At 37.0% G+C, this 22,597-nt stretch overlaps 1 protein-coding gene across 1 annotated transcript; it reads left to right on the forward strand.

The window, feature by feature from the left end:
* The first annotated feature begins 1,948 nt into the window (after positions 1-1,948).
* On the forward strand, positions 1,949-21,282 carry LOC137385719 (monocarboxylate transporter 14-like). The gene is made up of 10 exons (XM_068072253.1): positions 1,949-2,109; positions 9,304-9,510; positions 9,742-9,885; positions 10,334-10,516; positions 10,942-11,182; positions 13,971-14,235; positions 15,300-15,528; positions 16,763-16,942; positions 18,559-18,684; positions 20,916-21,282. Exons 1-10 carry the CDS (start codon positions 1,962-1,964, stop codon positions 21,041-21,043), a joined length of 1,851 nt encoding a protein of 616 aa, XP_067928354.1. The 5' UTR covers positions 1,949-1,961; the 3' UTR covers positions 21,044-21,282.
* Positions 21,283-22,597: the final 1,315 nt, after the last annotated feature.

Here is a 22,597-nt window from a genome sequence, read left to right on the forward strand (position 1 = left end):
GGAAATAAATAGAGCACACTATCTGTGACTGCAAATTACTATCGCCTAAATAATGCACATTGCACAGGCTAAGGGAAAGTTTGACAGCTGCAAACTTTCCCGACGTATCCGCATTGCTTCGTCAAAGCCCAGCGCCTTGACTAGCAATGCTACTGCGCAGTTTGGGCCTCATCATTATTTCTTTTGTTGTTTTTTCTGTTTTCATATCTTTTGATGAAATAAAACAAACGAAGCCATCGGTTTCCGGCGCACATAATCGACGATAAACGCCGAAAGGACAACTCCGACATACGGCCGTCTAGTGTGAAGGAGCCTCAAGTATGGCCTGTTACAGTTTTTGTCATGCTGCCTGATGTTCGTGCCAGTTGAGCTTCTCACTTGTGCAGGTTGTTATGTTCTCAGTTCTTATGCAAACAGTTTCACAATTGGGCAGCTAGCTTCAGCTGTTATCTAATAATATTGCTGCATCGTATTGGGCATAGAGCCAATCATAACCAATGTCTGTGTTGTATTTATATAAACTTTGGCTTCATGTCTTGTTCCGTTCTCTTGACTCGTTCTCTTGACTCGTTATAACCCCTATCTTACTGATTTACTTCCAGCTTCCATTTCAAATATTCGTATAAGGCATGCATCACAATCGCTGCTTTCGAAATAGCGAATCCATTTTCTTTAGCGTTAGTATTAATTAATTATTTTGCAAATATAATTACCACTAAATTTGTGCGTTTCTTTACATTTCTTAATGTGTCTTTGACCTAGCACATTGTTCTACAGTATGTCAAATGTTTGAGTGTTTAGCAGAGCAAACACGGAGTGAGGCAACTGTCCCCAATACATTTCAATAACAGCGCGTAGCTCTCTGTATGAAAATCAATATTATGCGTATTACACTAGCCTGACCTGCAGAGCGTGCAGGAAACAGCTGACTGTGGCTTTAGCATTAGCTCTATCCAACAGGCCAGCTGGAACGTTTCTCTCGCCTTCTTTCGTACACTTATGAAGGGAAATGATGACTAGACAGGCACTCATTTGACGCCTCCCTTCAAACCAACTGGGTATAAAGGTAGGTTTTGCACAATTGGAGTATAAGAGGCATGTGCAAATCTTGTATTTATGCAGAGGTGCAGTATGTTTAGAAATAACATTGTGTTACTATACTTAGCAGAGGTCTAGAATGTCCGTCCGGCTTATCGGGGCAGGGGGATGCGTGAGTAATTTATCTGTCGTATATAACCATCCTTTCCTCTTTGCAGAGACTTAGTGCGGTGTGTGAACTCCTGTGGTCACATCTAATTGCTTTGAGGTTTGTTACATAAAACCATCTGCGGTAGCTGTGTTTCGGTTTTATGTAAAACTCGCAAGAGTTATTTTATTATTGTTTAAATGTTTATGATAGATAATTTAGCTAAATTATGGAGTATTTACGGATTAGTATTACGGATTAGATAAACATACTCGGTTTATAGCCAGGGTGAAGCAACTCAAAGACTACTAAAATTCAGCCTTTCATTTTTCGATCAGTTGGGATTCTGTTTATATGTCAAGATTCTGTGTTAAGTTTAGCTAATGTTTCATTAAGTGACAGTTCGAAGTTTTATAGAAGACACTAGAATTATTATGTCTGATTGCCCTCATTGCAGGCAGCATTTATGTATGTGTTACCATGGTTGCATTGTAAATGGTTGGTGAGTTTTATGATATTCGTCTTTGTTAAGAATTTTACACAAAAAATTGCCAATATTCAGTTTGAAATTCAAATTAGAAAAAAAACTCTCGTTTAGTGTGTGGTAACGAGGGGTGAAAACTTTACAAATTTTGTGCACTACTGTTTGGCCAGTTCACTTTCTCATTAGCGATTCTGGCAGTAACCTATTTATATTGATAGTAAAAGGGGAGAGGGGCTAAGGGCAAAACAGAGAAAGCTGTTAAAGTGTTGTGAGGGTGAGCTGAAGGGAGAAATGGTGCAGCTCCATGACTCCCCTAGCAAGAGTCCAGGAGGAAACTCTAAGCTTGTTCAGTCAAAGGATGGTGAGGACGCCACCTCCAACTATGTGTCGTCTCACAACTCCAAAGCTAAGCCTGAGCACCTCGATTCTTCTGATGACCGTAAGTCATGTCTTAGAAACCTGCTAATAGTATTATATTAAAAATATTTTCTATAGAAGCCTTCCTTTGAATAGGAATTAATTATTTGAATCTGTACAGTTGTCATGGTTATAATTTAGACTTAATTTTTTTATTTTGGGCTTTGCGCTATCTCTTAACCTCAGGCTGCAAATTAAATGTTGTAGAATTTGCAAATGACGCTTCGTTTGGAGTTTTATTGTGGTCAAACCTTAAGTTTGTTTAGAAAAATTCAAATGACACTTGTAAGTTATTTGTTCAAACTTTATTAAAGATCATCAGTGCATAAAATGTAACTTGTTTTTCATGGTACTGTTGGACATGTTCAGGTAAAACAATTCGTTAACGCTGTGTTGTCACATCAAGCTTCTTGTGTAGAATCACCAAGTTTCATGGCATTTGAATAAGCAGTATTTTCAGAATTCACATGGCCAAATTTTACGCGCATATTTGAACAAGACTTCAAAAATGACAACGGTCTTGGTCAGTCATTTGATGACCTATATAAAGAATTGCACTCTACTATTTAAGGCACTTGACGATGAAATAACTGCGTTCAAACTTTCACATGTAGAACAATCAAGCAAAAACTGATAGCTGAATTTCTCAGTTATCCTATGGAATAATGCTTATTGACCGCCAAGACAGATAAAGGACTATCTTCACTGACATCTTCTTTGATCATCTATAATAGTGTCGCTCTTTCAATGAGCTTGTATACTTCTAAAAAGAAAGATATTCTAACGATGCGTGGGCGGAGTTTATCGTTCAAGGTCAAATATAACTCTAGTTTCACTAAATGTTTCCGCTGCCTGTACGAATGTATCGCTGAAATGCTCTGTTCATTCTACTAGCAAGAGTCTTTACTCTAAAATTAGCTATAATTTTTTGATTTAGTAACTCTGCTTAATATTTTGTAAACAATCGTGTGCAATTCCTATTATGCGTCATCAAATAACCCGTTGAGACTATATTGTTTTTCGAGCTGCGGCCTAATAATTTTAGTCAGTTATGAGAAAACTAACATTTCAAATAACTTGAAACTTGCTGATTGATTCTACATAAAATACTCTGCCTAACAACATAGCGTTAACATATTATTATAACAACGTAGCATTAACATATTATTATAATAACATAGCGTTAACCCTTTCACTGCCATCCATGTACAAATTTAGCTATCGGCCTACTGCCAGCCATTTTACCGAAAATTGCCGATATTGCTTCATGATGTGTATACAGTATTTTTTCAATTTCAAACTTTATTTAGAACATTTTTGTTACATATTTTATTTTGCCAACATTTTAACCAACACTGCTATGCAAAAAATTCAATGTATCTGTACTTTGTGCGATGATAAAGCTATGTGAAGCTACAACCGCTTCGAAGCTAAAACGATCCTCCACAATGTTACTTACTCTTACAAAACTATTACTTTCACCACTATCAGTGCGGCTACTTTAATTATCTGTATAATCACGAAGATCTAAATCGGAATTGGCTATAATGTCATCAACATAAGTAATTACCTATTTTCTGACTCGCGCGATACTTAACAGAACTTAAACAAAAAATGTTTGTTTTTGGTTTGAAAATTCTCAAACAAAAATTTTAAATTGCTTCGTCATTTTAGGCTAGTTTTATAACGAAATCTTCGGACAACACTGTAAGTATCATAAAAGTCCTAAAGACCATGGGTTATGTTGTCAACGAATAATCAAATTCAGTTACTACGCAATTGCTGGGAAAGTCGCAAAAATGCGTCTACGGCAGTCGACCATAGAAAACGCATAAATGCGTCTACGTTAGTGAAAGAGTTAACATACGGTATTATTACACTTGAAAATGGCCCAACAAGACCTTTAATACGCTTTCTTGATGTAACAAGTTTTATACAAAACTAGTACATTGGCAGTCTCGTGCGCTGCGTGAGATTAGCTTGTGTAATAAATATCAGCACAAATATTCCGCAATAAGCTAAGGCAGTTGAGTGGCGCAGTTGTTAGTTTGCCTGGCTGCTGAGCCGAATATCTGAGTTTGATATCCTGTGTAATGCTTTTTTTCTTAAGCTCTACGCATGACTTCAGGCAGACGGATGGGCATGACTCCTATTATAGTAAGGATTACTTTGTTATGGGAAACATACTTTTATACATACAGTAATACTTCAACTTACGAGTGCTCCAACATACGAGAAACTTGAGATACGAGCCAGCTTTTAAGCAAGTGTTAGCACTAACATACGAGCCATGTTTGAGATACGAGCACGTGGATCACGTGCCAAGTATGCCGGAGGTGTTTTATGAGAACAGCATCACTCTGTATTTTTCAACTGCTCAGGTTATACTTTTGTATCGTGTTTTTTTTGTGCGCGATTTTCAGTGCAGAATTATGTGAATTAAAAGTACTGCGCGTTGACCGAAAGTTTGCCAGTAAAATGAAAAATAATGCAAAGAAAAAGCGAATGATAACAGTTGATATTAAACGGGAAATTATTGAAAAATATGCAAAATATATATGTGAGATTGAGCTAGCTCAGCAATTTGACAGAAATACATCCACAATTATCAAACAGAAGGATAATATTCAGGGCATTTAGTTCGCAAAAGGACTAACGATAGTTTATAAACGGCACAGCGATCTTCACGACCGCTTATGGAGAGACTACACAGACATTGGTTAAAAGATAAACAATGGGCCGGTGACAGCGTACTGAAACGATGCTATGTGAAAAGGACGGGTGCTATCTATCAAAACTATAAAAATTGACATTCTGACAAGTTGGCTAGTGGTCGTGCATTAACCCTTTGTGACGACACCTGTGTTCATCCTATTCGCAACATGTTGAAATGGCGACAAAGGCAAACGTCCTTAGATAGGTTTATCTTAAAACGGCTGGCTGGTCGTGAAAGCGAAACAAAGGAAAAATTAGCTAACCAGCGAGAAACTTCAAACTATGAACGCCAAAGAAATTTTAATTATGTTAAGTTGAAAATGAAAGTTTGCTTTTAGGTTTGCTTCTAAGTTTGTCTGTTAAGACATTGATAAAATCCAAATTTATCAAAGTCAACTGTCGTAATGAAGGATAACTTATATTTCCCTCCCTGGCAAATGCTAGCGTTAGCTGCTATTGTATGTATTTAATTTTACATTTTAATTAATCACATTTCCTTGCATTATTTTTTAATTGTTGCTTTTTAAAAGCATGTGGTAAGTTAGGACAATAACCAACATGTTCTTTCTATTACAATATCTTGTTTTGAGTGTTTTATTTGCATTTTTTAGAGTATGGAAACCAATCAATATATATTTAATTGTTCTATATATAAATAAATTGCACCAACATGCGAGCAAATTAACATACGAGCTCAGTCTCTGAACGCATTAAGCTCGTAAGTTGAAGTATGACTGTACTTATATACCCTTATATTCATATATGGGTATTCTAATGTTTTCAGAATTACATATGATGGTGATGATCTTGACCTATTCCATTTAAGTATTATTACTGCCATACACTCGCTTACTGTTCTGCTACAATTGGGGTTTACAGACTAGTCACCCCACCTCCCACCTGCTCTATATCTCCCTATTTCCTTTTTTAGACCACTAAATCGTGAAACCAATTTACTCAACTTAGAATTGTGGCTCTAGTAAAAGATACCTGACTTTTTGTTTAGCATAGATATAAGGCCATATCAAAGAAATGGCAATCATATATATCTACACGTATTTATATATAATTAAAATTAAATAAGATGAAAGTTTAAGTCAAGTTTAAACCGATTTTGTTACTAATAGTATCATGTCACAATAATCATCAGGTATGATATGTATATATATATGTATATGTAATATATATATGTATATATCATACCTGATGATTAATAATAATAATATAATGTAATATATATATATACATATCATACCGTTATATAGATATATATATGTAATATATATCATAATATATTTTATATTTGGATTTATATATATATATATATGTATATATATTATGATATATATATTATGATATATATAAGATATATGCGTATACAGTATATAATTTGTCCAGATGCGTTTGTTTTGGTCAATTGATTTCCTAGTTAAATTTAGAAGACTTTACAGTTAGTGCTACGTTAGGTGTTGCTAATTCATCATAACGGACGAGAGAGGTAATTCATCATAACGGAAAAGAGAGGTAATTCATCATAACGGAAGGGAGAGGTAATTCATGATAACGGAAGGGGGAGGTAAGTCATCATAACGGAAGGGGGAGGTAATTCATGATAACGGAAGGTGGAGGTAATTCATCATCACGGAAGGGGGAGGTAAGATAACTATTTTAAGATGAAAGGGAAAGCATAAGCTCAAGTATTTGGATATATTCACAATGAAAAGATGGGATCTATGTTCGATATCTGTTTGATCTGTTAAGTCTATGTTTGATAGTAGCTTTATGTAATAGCGTTTTATTAGAAAACCAAAATTTTTTCATGTTAACTTCAGTGTATATTTAACACAACGTACTCATTGTCATTAGTGTTTTGAAAATATGAAAATATATAGATCACGGTTTTAACGAATGCATTTAAATCGCCTGCGAGTCCTCAAACATTAAAGCGATAGCTTTCTTTGCAGGTGTTAATACCACGCCATTTACTGATGCTGATCATGCTAACATTCTTGTCTTGCTATTTTTGGTTAACAGAACTTGGTAATTGCGTAATGCTGCTGCATGTTTACAGCTTCTCACGTTGCACTTTTGATATCTATAGAAATAACCACAATAATGTGAATATGAGACATAGTCATTCGATGAAGGACACCGATCTATTTATATATACAAACACATAGGCAACCACTTCACACAAAAAATCTGGCAAACCACCGAGGAGCAAGGTCAATATGCAAAATGCATACAAAAGACTACAACTCAGATGTGGACCAGGACATAAAAAGGCAGCAATGATGCCAGAGCTGTCAACAACAAAGAAAAAAATATTTCTTTTTAGGAGTTAAATATATATATGTATATATCACTGTATAAAGAGCCAAAAATGTGGTCATAAAGAGTTGATAGAAGGCTAAACAAAATGGCTACTAACCACACTTTACTACAAATTGTTTCATGTAGTGTGGACAAAAAAGTTGTTGCAATTACGGTTTGTCACCACAATTGACAGGTACGGGTGTTTTATTAGAAAGTAGCTCATCAGCTATATATATATATATTTACGGTATATAGTGATTATATATATATACAGTATATTGCAATTATGTATATACGGTATATAGTAATTATATATAGGGTAGATTTTTTATACAAATTTTTATTTCAAAAGTTTTGCAAACGTTGCGTTTTATTTCTTGGTCTGCCAAACAATGATAAAGTGCCTTTTACGAGGTCTGATCCAAAAGTTCCCGGACTTGAGTTGTATACTCGTGCATATTCACACGATGGAAAAACCCATTGCAGGGTTGGCTGGGAAACACCTCTGGAGTGTTGTCACAAAATTTCAGGTTGCTATGACAATGCGTTCTCATGTGAGCTAACGATATGTCAAGGTCTGTCCGGTGTTTCCATCTTTTTTAAAAAAAAATTTATCATCATGTCTAATAAACCAGAACAGCGCATTTGCATTAAATTTTGTGTGAAATTAGGAAAAACAAGAATATTACGACCTTTAAAATAAAGTTTTGAACATTCTTGAAAGCTTCCTTAAAATCGTTGCAAGTGGCATCCGGAGCTCGTTTTGGTCATCAGTCAGCAAGCTTGGCACGAACTTTGCTGCGACTCGTTTAATTTGTTAAAAAATTGTTTAAATTGTTAGTTAAAACTTTTTGAACAGTTCCAAAAATAAGTCCAGTCTCTCAAGATATCTGTAATGGTTAAACGTCGATCTGGCATGACTAGTGACCTCACACTGTCAATTTACGAGCAGGTTCTTGCCGACGCTGGTCTGCCAGACCTCGCGTCATCTTCAGTGCTGTCTCTACCTTCACAAAAACGTTTGTACCACTCAAAAAATTGTGTTTTTATAGACCAGCATCTTTAAAAGCAATAGTTAACATTTCAACTGTCTGAGTACTTGTTTTCCCTAATTTCGCACAAAATTTAATGCAAATACGCTGTTCCGATTGATTAGGTATGACGATAATTTGTTTAAAAAAAAGACGGAAGCACCGGACAGACCTTGACATATCGTTAGCTCACATGAGAACGCATTGTCATAGCAACCTGAAATTTTGTGACAACACTCCAGAGGTGTTTCCCAGCACACCCTGCAATGGGTTTTTCCATCGTGTGAATATGCACAAGTATACAACTCCATTCCGGGAACTTTTGGATCAGACCTCGTATTTCTCATTTATGGATAGGTCCACACACATTCGCGCATATTGCTCCATTCACGTTCCCTAAAACCTAATCGAGCTATAATTGTACATTTTAAATGTTTTCAAACTTTATTTCACTTTTTTTTAGATCATTCGGCTCAAATATTTAAAATCTATATTAAATCTATAAATGATATCGAAATAATGAGGCCTCACTGAGTTCTGTTTTAAAATCACTAAAGATTTATGTTGTTTCCAAATTTCCTACCTTCGAGATGATAAATTCATCAAAACAACAAATGATCTGATCTCACTGCAGAATTCATGGGCTTAAATTTATCAATACATTAAGATCTGCATTTATTCTTACCGTAGTTGCCGCCTTTAAAAACTATGCCCTGCTTGAGTTTAGACATAATACTGTTGTTGTAAAAGTCTGTACCATTCAAACTCGCATACCAACTTGTTTAGACTATGTTTAGACTATTAAAATGGCATTCGTAACCAACACTCCTAATTCTATTTCAAAGTTAATAACTGGTAACGTAAGTGTAGCTATAGACTAACCTTGTTTTCTTGAAGAATATTTGAAAAAGCTGGTTTATATTTGTCACCAAGACAACCGCTAGCGTTTGTGGTTTATTCAAAATCAAAGTGGTATTTTTCAGCAATTATAGTTTTTAACTACACGCTTGCGTTTTTTTGTTAAACGTCTTCGAAGGTGTTGACTTGAATGGACTGTTTTGCCATGCCTTGTTGTACTCTTGTATCTTAATAAGGATTTACATTCCCGTTGAGTATCGATAAATACCAACTAATAAACGAATGCGTTTAAACAGAGAACTGGGAGGACTACATACCTGAAGCACCTGATGGAGGTTATGGCTGGGTCATCATGGTCGCCTCTTTCTTTAACAACTTCATATTGGATGGGATTGCTTACTGCTTCGGTGTTTTCCTGCTCGAATATTCCCAGTACTTTGGCTCAACATTGGCTGCCACTAGTCTCGCAAACTCTCTGCTGTGTGGAGTCTACCTGTTAGTCGGTTTGTAATATGCTTTCCTTACGTTGGTCTAAAAAAATTATTTGAGGTGTTTAGAGCTGGCCCAGTTTTTAATCAGAGTACTGTCTATTCAGTGTAGAAAGTAACCACTTTTTTTCACCTTCTGTAAAAATATTTTGCTCGGTCAAACTTTCTGTTTCCACCTTAACATCTGGTACAGCTTTATGTAGTATTGATGCTTTTGATTTTTCTCTACATATAACACTGTTACAGGCCCTGTGGTTGGAGCCTTGGTGAATAAGTTTGGATGTCGCGCTGTCGGCATCTCCGGATCACTCATCAGTGCCTCAGGTTTTCTACTCAGCTCTGTTGCACCAACCATAACCGTATTCCATTTTACTTACGGAGTCATGGGTGGTAAGCATTCTCCATCTTTTCTGGCAATCTGGCCAACAAAAATGGCAAAAGATTCTAGCTATCACTTTTCTGGAAACTGTTAGTGTCTGTATATGTCATGTGACTTGTTTATAATAGTTCCTTGAACTTTGCCTTCACACGATTGATGAGCCGCATATCACTAATATATTTAGACCAGAGCCTTATGTTTGTGAAGTGAAATTGCCAAATATGTTTATCAAGTTATTATCTCCTTTTGGTGCATGGCCTTAACGTCTAGGACACCAGTTAGCTGTTCATCAGATTTGGCAATTAAGAGTGTATCTTGAGCTGACAATCAAACCATGTACAGAGTCGGATCAAGTTGCGTCACAGGATCCTAAACACTCATTAAACTTTTCCATAAGTTTGTTAATGGTTTAACTAATGTTGCTTTTTAGATGTCGTTCTCAAAGTGACTCTGTTTTAGGAATTGGTTTTGGATTGATGTACTTGCCGAGCATTGTCGGGGTTGGCTACTATTTCAAAAAGAAACGAGGTCTTGTCGTCGGCGTTTCCGTTTGTGGCACCGGTATCGGCACCTTATGCCTAGCACCTCTTGCAAAAATCATACTCGCATACTACGGCTGGAGAAGTGCTCATTTCCTGATAGGTATGACTGCACAGTTTACCTTCCCTCTTTTGCTGGTGTCTCATGTGAAGACAGAAAATTCTTAGCTTGAGTCAAAATGTTGTATTTTTCTAAACATTTGGATGGCCACCCATGTTACAAGTTTATTTTCATTGGCTCTTTGCCTGAATATACTCTCCTTTCCTAATTGGCTTCACATGTTTTTTGTATCAATATATGTTGAGCATTGTCTATAGCTTCCGCAGCCTATCTATACGTGTTGCCAGTGGTGTCATCCGCTTCTCACTTCCAGCGTACCTCTAGAGTACGTCTGGCACACCTTTAGCGTCGTTTGAAGAGAATGTTTTAGCTAAAGTTGTATGAGTTCCCGAAGGGAGCAGTTGAGAGTTCTAGCAGTATGAGAGTTGTTCTCTCTCATCACATTTGAGGCATTCTTAAACTTACAGCCGGGCTCATTCTACAAGGCTGCATCTCCTCTGCGCTCATGCGTCCTCTCATAGCTAGGAGACCCCGTAGCACCACTCTTACTGGTAATGGAGCTGCCGGCAAAAGGGTGTCTGATGACTTACCTAGGAATGGCCATGACTGTAATGGGGAGGTGTCTCCCAAGGAGGAACGGATGACACTTATATCTGGGAGTCAAACAGCATCAGGAGCTGTGAAGGATCCGTATAGTCTGAGAAACAGGTTCCTCTTTCAGTGTGACCGCATGGTGTAATACTCTCAGTTCTCTATTCAGTTAATTCTATGGTACCAAGGACACATAACTCCTCAGACAACTCACCTAGAACTGCTAGGTGTAATACTCTCAGTTCTGTATGATTAACTCTATGATACCAAGGATGCATAACTCATTAGACAACTCCCCTAGAACTGCTAGCTGTAATACTCTCAGTTCTGTACGGTTAACTCTATGGTACCAAGGATACATAACTCATGAGACAACTCACTTAGAACTGCTAGGTGTAATACTCTCAGTGTCGTACAGTCAACCCCAAGGTACCAAGGATGCATAAGTTCTTAGATAACTCAACTAAAACTGCTAGCTGTAATACTTTCAGTTCTGTACGGTTAACTCTGTGGTACCAAGGATGCATAACTCCTTAGACAACTCACCTAGACCTGCTAGCTGTAATACTCCCAGTTCCGTACAGTCAACTCTATGGTACCAAGGATGCATAACTCCTTACACAACTCACCTAGAACTGCTAGCTATAATACTTTCAGTTCTGTACGGTTAACTCTATGGTACCAAGGATGCATAACTCCTTAGACAACTCACCTAGAACTGCTAGCTGTAATACTCTCAGTTCCGTACAGTCAACTCTATGGTACCAAGGATGCATAACTCCTTACACAACTCACCTACAACTGCTAGCTGTAATACTCTCAGTTCTGTATGGTTAACTCTATAGTACCAAGGATACATAACTCCTTAGACAAGTCACCTAAAACTGCTAGCTGTAATACTTTCAGTTCTGTATGGTTAACTCTATGGTATCAATGATGCATAACTCCTTAGACAACTCACTTAGAACTGATATTTTGAGAAGAATTTTTTCTGATAAAATTTAAATAAAACTTTGAACATCTCAGTGCAAATCTACTCTAAAATTAAAAACTTAGTATTATATTTTTGGAATGTTTTGGAAATTCTCTAAATCATTTTCCAATTTGGCATGAATAATTAGCTCATTTTTGTAGAGTTGAGTATAGAAATTTGCATGTTACGATAAACAATTAAATAAATTGCTAAGAGTTCGGTTAGCTGACTATATCTTCACATCTCTACCCTCTTTACAATATTTTATCATTACTCAAGTTAATATTATCCATCAAACAAGGCATTCTAGGTTGTCGCGCTTTGTTGATATTTAATTGAAATTTAGATGAAGCTTGATGTACTGAAAACTCTTAAAAATAGAGATTTACAGGTTTTATTTGTCACTTTGGCAAACCACGGTATTTGAAATAAAAAACTGGGTAATCTCATTAAATAGAACTCGAAAAATTTTCGATTTTGTAAGTTTTAAAAAGTCACCGTTATATACTGTATGCGTGTTATCAGTAGTGTGAGGAGCTCATTCAACAGCATATTCGTAAGATGTGGGACAGAGGGTGTTGAGGCATCGGTGTCCAGTTACTCGTGTCCATCTAATACATTGTCTGATGCTGTGTTGGTAGTGAAGAGGTTGTCAAGCTGTGTTACTTATAATTTTAATATTACGATGCATCATTCTGTTTTTCCCATTCTTATTATATTTTTATCAAAGTTGTTTGGTACTTTATCATCTTTAAAGCATGCAGGCACTAATAATTAAGCTGGTATTTTGTTAATTTGCTAAAGATTTTTTAAAAAAAATTAGTATTTTTATGACTTTCTATGATCACGAGATGCCATGTAGTAGGCTGCCAAAGTCAGCAAGGTATGTGGCCATGAAGATGTGATGCAACAGATAAATGACTTTGCTAGACACGCTGTTAAAGAGATTTTGGCCTATGGCAGTGATAACCCATGTTGCAATTGGCGCATACTGTGGACCCGCAATCCTATGAGCTAGTAAACAACAAAATACACCAGCATTGACTATGTTAGAGGCCTGCTACAACATGAGATTTAAATCCATTCCCTGGAACAGCTGATCATTTCTTCTTTCTCTTAAACATTGCCTGAACGTAACAAAGAGCTTTAAATAGCTGGTGCTTTTATAACAATTTAGGAGGCTTCAGTATAGAGTATTTCAAAGGAATTTGCTGCTAAGTTGATGAGCTATACATTTACTTGTCTAGCATACAGTTAACTCTTAATAGTACACTATTGTATTTTAAGTGTTTTACTCCCTAGATGTATAGGCTTCACCTAACCGAGCATCTCCTAGCCCTCGTATATTGTAGCGTGTAGAGGAGCAAAGTGCTGCCGCTCAGCAATTTGAAGCAGTTCTAACTTTGTCAGTTTCTTACTTGTCACTCAGTGAACTTTTTAGCTGTCATAAGCTCATCCTTCAGCAGCTGCTGTTGAGATTAATAAAATATTGGTTTAAGCTCGTAGTGTTCGGAGGTTTTAATCGGCAGTCTTCGTTACTAGAAAGAAAACTTACCATATCTGGAATATAAGAAAGTACATCATTGATGAAAGAAGTTGAATGCTCATTGCTTTTTTGTCTCTTTCTATTTATAAATAATTTTTATTTAATTGGATGCTTTCAAATTACCTACCCTTAGAAGCCCGCGATTACTTACCCTCCGGGAAACTTGATTACCTACCTTTAGTGAAACATGATTACCTATCTTTAGGTTTGCGTCATTACCTACCTTTAGCGGAATGTGATTACCTACCCTTTTGGGAACTGTCTGTGTATTCATGAAAGAAAATGTGTTTGTACTCCAGTTTCTGTACGTACATACCAAACAGCGAAACTGTATCGCATGTACCCAGCACACAGATTTCTCAAACTTTAGTCTGTGTATTCAACAGGCAGAGACAAATTAGTAGCTCAAGCTATATAGCTGGCTCAAGGCTGGTGGCTGAGACGAATTCTCCAGCTGACAATATTCATGGTAGCGCTTTCCTGACTGGAGGCTCACCTGGCGGTCCTCATGTGAGCACTGCTGACCTGTCTCGGCCACTCTACCGAAAGGACATCTTCTACAGTGGATCTGTTCTCAATGTTTCTCCTGTGAAGTCCAGATTGTCTCTCAAGAGCTATGTAGCTAGCATCGCTAGCTTACCTTCTGTACAGGTCAGCTGTGTACACTGTTCACTATCTTACTTTACTCCTCTGTATCTATCGTACACGTAGAATAGTGTATTTGTAGCTAGCTAGCCTGTCTTGACAAACTGTTGTTTTTGCGGAGTTGTCCCCCGTTGAGCGGGGCGAGCAAAACAACAGCTTGTCACAAGACGCACTGCACCTGATGCATCAGCTGCACTGAAAGGATGTTGTTCTCTTCTGTCTATGTGGCTTGGCTGCGATGTTATGGCGGTCGCTCCATTGGTAATCATAACGGATTTCGCGCAAAAATTTATGTAGAAAAAAGAAGATAAAAACGTTTAACCAGAGACCAGTCTCTGCGGTAAACTTTAGTATAGCTTAAGAACTTAGGCAACAACAGCAACTAAACATGTTGTTATTTGTGCGCTCAGTCAGTTTTATTTCTATTTTTGTATCAATCAGTTTTATTTGCTCTTGTTGATTTTATTTTTAATTTATTTTATTCTTAAGTTCTACTAAAGTTTACCGTAAAGTCTGGTCTCTGGTTAAACGTTTGTATCATATTTTTTCTACATAAATTTTTGCGCGAAATCCGTTAGGATTACTAATAGAGCGACCGCCATAACATCGCAGCCAAGCCGCATAGACGGAAGAGAGCAACTCCCTTTCAGTGCAGCTGATGCATCAGGTGCAGTGCGTCTTGTGACAAGCTGTTGTTTTGCTCGCCCCGCTCAACGGGGGGACAACTCCGCAAAAACAACAGTTTGTCAAGACAGGCTAGTGGCTAGCGCATAAACGTACAAGTTTGCCAAATTATTTCGTCACACTTAATCAGTAAGATTTGGGCCACAGAAACGTAGCAGTGTGCACAGGGTTAGTATGGATAACTTAAAGAGCAAGCAGTCTATGTTAATGTTCGTGCTATTTTCTTATGACGGTATGTTTAGTCCTGGAAATAGCCTCAGCGTGGACTGGCAACTGAGCCAATCTATTCGTCCGCAAGTAAAGTCTAACTTATCGTGGTGACAGCGAGTACTGTGTCCGAGTCACTGTAGTTGACTTACTTAGTCTGCTGTTGCTAACTCATGCAGGAGAGGCAGTCGAGGCTCAAATGCTTAAACAGCCTGCCCAAGCCGATGGCAGACATATTGGCTGAGATGCTGGACTTGAGTGTGCTGAAGAACAAGGGAATGATGGTTCTTGCTCTCGCCAATGTATTTGGGATGCTTGGCTTCTACATACCTATCATATATTCTAGTAGCAGGGCTGTGTCGCTGGGAGTGAGTGAGAGTAATGCAGCACTGCTTCTTTCCATCGTAGGCAAGTAGTGCACTTTTACTATACTCCGATCATTCATTATTGTGCTGCAGCGAGTTTCTTTATGTGCACTTCTATATTATAGTTTACAAGGTAGGTTTTCCTTATGTGCACTTCTATATTATAGTTTACAAGGTAGGTCTTCTGTATGTGTATTTCTATATTATAGTTTACAAGGCAAGTTTTCTTTATGTGTATTTCTATATTATAGTTGACAAGGTAGGTCTTCTGTATGTGTATTTCTATATTATTGTTTACAAGGTAGGTCTTCTGTATGTGTATTTCTATATTATAGTTTACAAGCTAGGTCTTCTGTATGTGTATTTCTATATTATTGTTTACAAGGTAGGTTTTCCTAATGCGTATTTCTATATTATAGTTAACAAGGCAGGTTTAGCAATAGCACTAGCAAGATGGCCCATACTAATAATGTAAATTCAGTTCAATCAACTCATTCAAGTGCATGGCATGTTCATAAAGGATCCATGTAGCAGGAGCAATTTGTGTGATTCAATTATCGGATACACGTATTATATTATTAAACATTTAATGAATCTCTGTCTGATAACAAACTTAGCATATCCTGAATATTGCTCTCATAGGCGGGTGTTGACATCTTCACAGGCACCTCAGGGCAGGTAATGAGACAAGTTTTGTGCACTTGCATAGTAAGGATTCTAAATTTAAAGTTGTAAACAGTCTGAAGAGACCGAATATAAAATAATTGTTTACAATAGCAACTCTGTTTGACCGGAGAAACACGCCCGCCGAGAGTACCTACACGGAAGAGAAGGTTGCTTATTAAATTAGACACGCTGAAAAGGCTGACCTAATATTTAACTTATTAGAACACATGTGTATCTATTTGTAAGCGTATTAATCATTTTGTCTGGTAGCAAGCTTGTAGATTGCAAAATCGATGCAGTTTTTTGCTGTCATCTTTCTCTATATTGGATGATGATTTCTTCCTTCTCAAATCCCATTTGTTGTAGCATTATCATTAGATCAGTTTTGGTTCGTAAACATTTGGTTTTGCAATATAATGACAAAATCCTATTTTTCTTGGTTACAACAGAGCTAACTCCATAGATGTGTTGGTATGTTGGTAGTTGTTTTCCCATGGTCTTCACTATACGCATGAGACACTCCTACGGTGACAAAAGCAAAGATCTGCTTTTATAGTCCACCTTTTTTCCCACATTCTATGTGCTGCTAAATTTATTGATATTATTTTCAGGAATTTTTAACACTGCTGGCAGAGTTCTATCTGGATCACTCTCTCTCATACCATCGGTCTCACCACTGCTCGTCAACAACATATGTCTCGCTCTCACCGGTCTATCTGTCTTGCTTACGCCACTTTGTCAGACGTTCGCTCTCATGGCTGTGGCCAGTGCATCGTACGGTCTTTTTTCTTGTAAGTCTTTTTCTATAGCTTTCTTTACTAGATGTTTGATTTTACCAGCATCTCTAAAGCTGTGTCTACACTTGCTTATGAAATGCTTGAAGATGTTAGTTGAATCCTGCACCAACTATATTGTATCATAATGAACCGCATAAGCAAATAATACAAGTGATACATTTCATAGTTTTTACTTTTTTCTCATTGTCTATAAGAGTACATGGCTCTAAGCAATCTTTTTGTGCAATTTGGAGGTCAAGGATGTATATTTTATTTGTCTGGCAGGCAACACAGTGCGTTTGTAGACCCATTATAGAATGGTATCGATCGATTTCTTTGTTTTCTCATAAATATTTGCTTAAATTCTTCATTTTACCCAGCTGCAAGCGATTTGCAAGTTTTCAAATGGTAACCCTATTAAAGCTCTGCAAAACAGCTAATTCTATTGACAACCATCTTCTTACAGAAAAATTACAATTTTTTTAACACAAACATTAAATTTGGGTAGTTTCTGGCTTTATTTTTATTTTATGTTTAGTTAAACACAAACGCTGTCTGATAAAAACGCAATAAAGGGTACAGCAGCAGCTGCTTTCATTTTCCTTGCTGAGCTAACCAATCAAGTGTGAGGTCTGAGCAACATCTGCAATGTTTAGCCTATGGCAGAGAGAATTTTTTTGGTTGAAAATTGTTTGTAAATAAATTGTTTACCACATTTTCTAATCAAAGTTGCAGTAGTGTTTGTAATAACAGAGATCTGGTAAACTTTGTGGTACATTCTTGGTACACTTGGTAGTACTTGGTACACATGATAGTACTTGGTACACATGATAGTACTTGGTACACATGATAGTACTTGGTACACATGATAGTACTTGGTACACATAGTCCAATGATGAAAGTCATTTGACTATGATGTTCATCATTGGACATTATAATTATAGTCATTGCAAACTGAAACTACACTCTCTGTGTGTTAGTCTTCTCTGATTCGTTATTGTAACGGAATAATCATCTGACAAACTAAAGATGACCAATTTAAGTTTTAACCAATAATTCGACCAGATTTTAATCGACCAATAATGAGTAACTGCTTTGAATGGTTGGCAGACCCAATTTTTATCAAAATCTCTTTATATTATTAAACATTTGCGCTGCTTCAATTGCAGGCGCTGCTTTTAGACTTGTTGAAATGTGTCAGCAATAATGACAGAGCTATAACTTCAAATTTGTTTGAATTGGTGCTCTAACTTGCTAACTAAGGCTTTGATTCATTGTGATATCAAGTTAAGGAGAGAGTTAAAAGTGGTCCAAGGTGCACAAGTATGAACGAATGTATGTTGCAGCAGTACTTAGTACTAGTCTATTTGCTTGTCAATTCGTATTCAAGAGTTTCTGGTAACATCACAACATCTACTTAAGTGGTATCTTCACTACCAGCTGACTGCATATGAACTATCTCTAAACATGTTTCTTATATGATCACAAGTGACATGTTTCTTATATGATCACAAGTGAAATGTTTCTTATATGATCACAAGTGACATGTTTCTTATATGATCACAAGTGAAATGTTTCTTATATGATCACAAGTGATGTTTTCTTTACTAGCGATGTGACTTTATTTGTAGCCACCTTTGTGTCTCTTACTCCAATTATAATGTGTGACCTCATTGGCCTTGAAAAGTTGACCAATGGCTACGGACTACTCTGTCTCGTCAGAGGTATCACAGGCATTGCTGGGCCTCCGCTAGAAGGTGAACTAAATTGTAACTTTTCTGCCTCATGGTCTGTCAGGTTGTTTCAACTTTATTGATTTTTGACACTCTTTTTAAGAACTGAAACGTACATTCTACACACTGCATAGTCCACTTGCTCCAAACTGCCTTCCATCATAGAATCCTTAACTATTCACTGGTCTGTAGTGTGTGTCTGGAGTTATTCTCTCTCTGAAGTGCAGAAGCAAGGCAGTTTTTTACTCTCTCATAGTTATGAGTTTTAGAGGAAACAGTGCAATCTGTAGTATTGCTGTTTACAATGGTTGGCACACACGAATCCACTTGAAGTATGGCCATTCGTGCTGAAAAAGATGCAGAAAGCAGAAATATCTTCACTTTTTTAAAAATGCAGTTTGCTTTATGAGAAGCTATTTGTTACGTTGAAAAATAAGATTGTTTAAAAATAGCCATTTATTTACTAGCTGGTGTGCTCGGTTAGCAAAGGCTTTTCTTATTCAGCTCCATCTAGCAGGCTTAATCGTTACACAGACATACTTGCCTGCAGAGCACCTGCCAGTGGTTGCCAGTTATTTGCTCCCACATGTTAAGTTCATTGACTGATGTAATGATGAGCGCAAGCTGAAAGGAGTGACTTGTTCAAACTAGTTCAGCACTGCAGTACTGGCACCTTGCCAAAAACATATCTTTGCTCTCTGAAATAATTCAAATGTTGGTTATATATTTGTAACAATATTTATAGTCATACACTTGTGTTTTGCTGTCGACTAGTGTGAGCCTTAACCACTTTCGCAGGTAAAACAGGTAGTTTGCAGTCTACAAATATCTATTAAGTTCATTTCTTCCTTTTGTACAACCGGTTTAAACTGGTTACGCAATCTAGTTTTTAATTCTTGCATCATTTTGTTGACGCTAGTTGGGTGAATAATCGTTCATATCTCTTGGTCAATACTCAATAGTTATATCTGTTCTTGTTCAAGTGCAGGTATTTCATGTCAGGACTTGCAACTTTCACTTGAGAAAGGTTTTTCATTGCTGAGCTTTACACTTCTGTGAATGTACTTGCGTCCTAAACACCTGTGATGTGATACGGTAAATATCATGCTCTGCGTATGTAGTCATAGCCTCTACTTGTGATTGCCTTAATACATGACTAACACTGCATAAACTTTGAACACATACTTGCCCTTAAGCAGTAATTAATTCCAGCCTACATCGCTCGAAACACGTTGAAACACCGCAATTTCAAAAGTCGAATGACTGGGGGAAATTCAAAAATGAAACAGAGAAAAGTAATGGGTAAATTATATCAGTTGAACTTAGAGTATCTCTATCACCATCTCTCTCTCGACACAATTATTTCTAAGCCTACATTTGCCGTCGTACTTGCGTTATCTGACATGAAATATGAATAAAAATATATTTTTTATTTGATTACTCATTTAATTTTCTATTTCTTTCAAGGCCTGCCCACGCAACCTCATGAGAATCCTAACCAATGTGCGATCTAAAGGTTTGCTTTGGCTACACACACCGACTCTACAAAACAATGCGTCGTTTTGAGAAATAGAAAGGATTGACCAATGGAAATCCACCTTAGCCGTGTGAAAGCCACGATGTTTACGCTGGATTTTCTATTGTCGTTATTGAAGTATCATCAGTGTATTTATTATATAATATGGATTATCAGCAACTGAGATTGTAATAACTTGTTGCTCAAAAAAAAGCTAAATGTTAATGATGAAAATGCCAAAAATTAAAATACTTTGCGTTCACCACATAAATAAAACAATAAAAAAGACTGGTTTCAACAGATTTAATTAATTAAAGAATTATTTGAAAGCCTTCGCTGAGGAAGAAAGTAAATGAATTATATTGAATTGTTTATAGGAGTATTTGATCCAAGGCGCAGCGGTTTAACACATGAGGCAGGTCCTGAAACGAATTAAATTCATATGTAGAAGTTGTACTCTACGTTAAACTTAAGAGTACTAATACATTTACTATCAATAGTATCAACATCTACAGGAGCTTCTAGAAATATCCTTTTCCTCATGAAAAGCTATCGCAATTTTAGTTGGAGGTAGTAAGGTACAGGTTAGAGATGTTTGTTGTATTCAAAGAGATCATATGTTAATGTTGGGGTGTTTCCAGCTCCCTCCCCATCCTGATATGTTCTTTTAAAACTAAGTAAACAAATAGAGGTATAATGTAGCGATGCTGGTGCTACGAGGTATGACTATTTGTTGTAGGAATGCTCTACGACTGGACTGGCGACTATGGTGCTACATTCTACACAGGAGGCGCTTTCCTGTTTTTATCTGCTGTTCTCCACTGCCTGTTGCATCTGCGCTATTTCAAAGACCAGACGGTCGCCTGAACTCGCTGTATATGTAATAGCTTTGATGTTTAATATTACATATCATTCACTATTATATCGAGCTAGATCTAAGTCAGTCTCTGAGTTACATACACATTGACAAATGTACATAGCATGCAGAACAGTCTTACAGGCTGATTCTTGATTGAGGAAACCTCATATTGGCAAGATGTCTTTGTCCTTTTGGTTTTTCTTTGGAGTAGTTCTCGATATTAGCTGTCAAAAGATGTCTTGACCAATACATGTACGTACTTGTAAAACCTTAGTTGTCAGACTGATGTTAGTGGAATAGTATATTTGTATTATTCTTGTCACACCTAATCTAATGAAAGAGAAGAGTTTAGTCATTGGAGTGAAGACCAGTAGTTTGTAATGATTGCTCGTATTGGTTAGAGTTGACAAGTCATGAAGAGTCTATTTCCAAATGCTATCAGATGAATAGTGATTCGAAGTTGTAACATGAACAATCAGAGGATACGATTGACAAAATGGCTTGCATGGAGAGCTATTTGTAAGCCAAGTCATGCTAACAATACATGTATTTTGTAACAATTATTTGTTCAAATAGCAGTTGGAAAGAAACAGCTAGAAAGAAACAGCATAAAAAGATCCCAAATTGTGGATAATCATTCACTACCAGTTGACCATGTTGTTATTAACTTTTTTCTAGAAATGTATTGCTACATACAAGGTGAGACCCTCATGTAGAACTGCATATGTTAATGACTTCTTATTGTACTCAGTTGTTGTGGTGTGACAATGTCAAGCTAAGGGGTCACTCGTAAAGTAACCACAAAGGTTCAGTATTCAGGGTTCAACAGGTGCTGATGGTCGCAGAAAGGTTCACATTATGAACCTTCAGCTCTGGTTTGAGGACCTGTAGAAGAGCATGCTGGTCCATTACATGTATCCTAAGAGTAGAACAAAGGTTATAAGTTAGTATTGAGCTGAATGCAAGGAGAATAATTTGTCATCTTGCATTACATCATCACCCTTTTAGTATCTGTAGCGAAAAACCACCTTTGATATTATTTACAAATATTATTCGGGGTTGAGAATTTTCAAATAGTTATGATCCCATCATCTGTGTTATATAACTCGCATGGTCAGGCCTTTCTTGTATGTGTGACACAGACACCCACACGATTTCACTAAGTTTCTGTGAACAGAAAAAATGTGAGCAGTGTAAAAGTAAACATCTGTCATCATTTCCTATAAACTATAACTGGTGTGAAAACACTCAACTAATTGTATCTCTGAAAAAAGAGTGGTGTTCACTGTGCCCCTAAGGGGCCACTGTTACCCCTACAGGCAGCCAGCAAATGAGACTGATGGTCAATCAGTCATATGAGACTGATGGTCAATCAGTACACTATAAAATGTGTAGTTTGTAATAGAATCTCTGCAATTATAAATGCATTCACCTCCCAGGCTCTCCTGTGCCTTCAGACCTCTACAATGCAAGTTAGCATAAACGAGTATGGCAAATGTAGATGGAGGAGAAAGAGGAAAAGGAGAAGAGCGGAGAGTGACCCTATGTCTAGGTCAAATCTA

The sequence above is a fragment of the Watersipora subatra genome, chromosome 1 (genome assembly GCF_963576615.1).
Source record: "Watersipora subatra chromosome 1, tzWatSuba1.1, whole genome shotgun sequence".
Classification (NCBI taxonomy): domain Eukaryota; kingdom Metazoa; phylum Bryozoa; class Gymnolaemata; order Cheilostomatida; family Watersiporidae; genus Watersipora; species Watersipora subatra.

What these genes read in the sequence shown, in the direction of transcription:
- LOC137385719 (XM_068072253.1), top strand. Translation starts at nt 1,962, where the DNA reads ATGGTGCAGCTCCATGACTCCCCTAGCAAGAGTCCAGGAGGAAACTCT. An exon ending in TGGAGTCTACCTGTTAGTCG is followed by an intron (nt 9,511 to 9,741) that starts GTTTGTAATATG and finishes ACACTGTTACAG; the next exon opens with GCCCTGTGGTTGGAGCCTTG. An exon ending in TACTTACGGAGTCATGGGTG is followed by an intron (nt 9,886 to 10,333) that starts GTAAGCATTCTC and finishes ACTCTGTTTTAG; the next exon opens with GAATTGGTTTTGGATTGATG.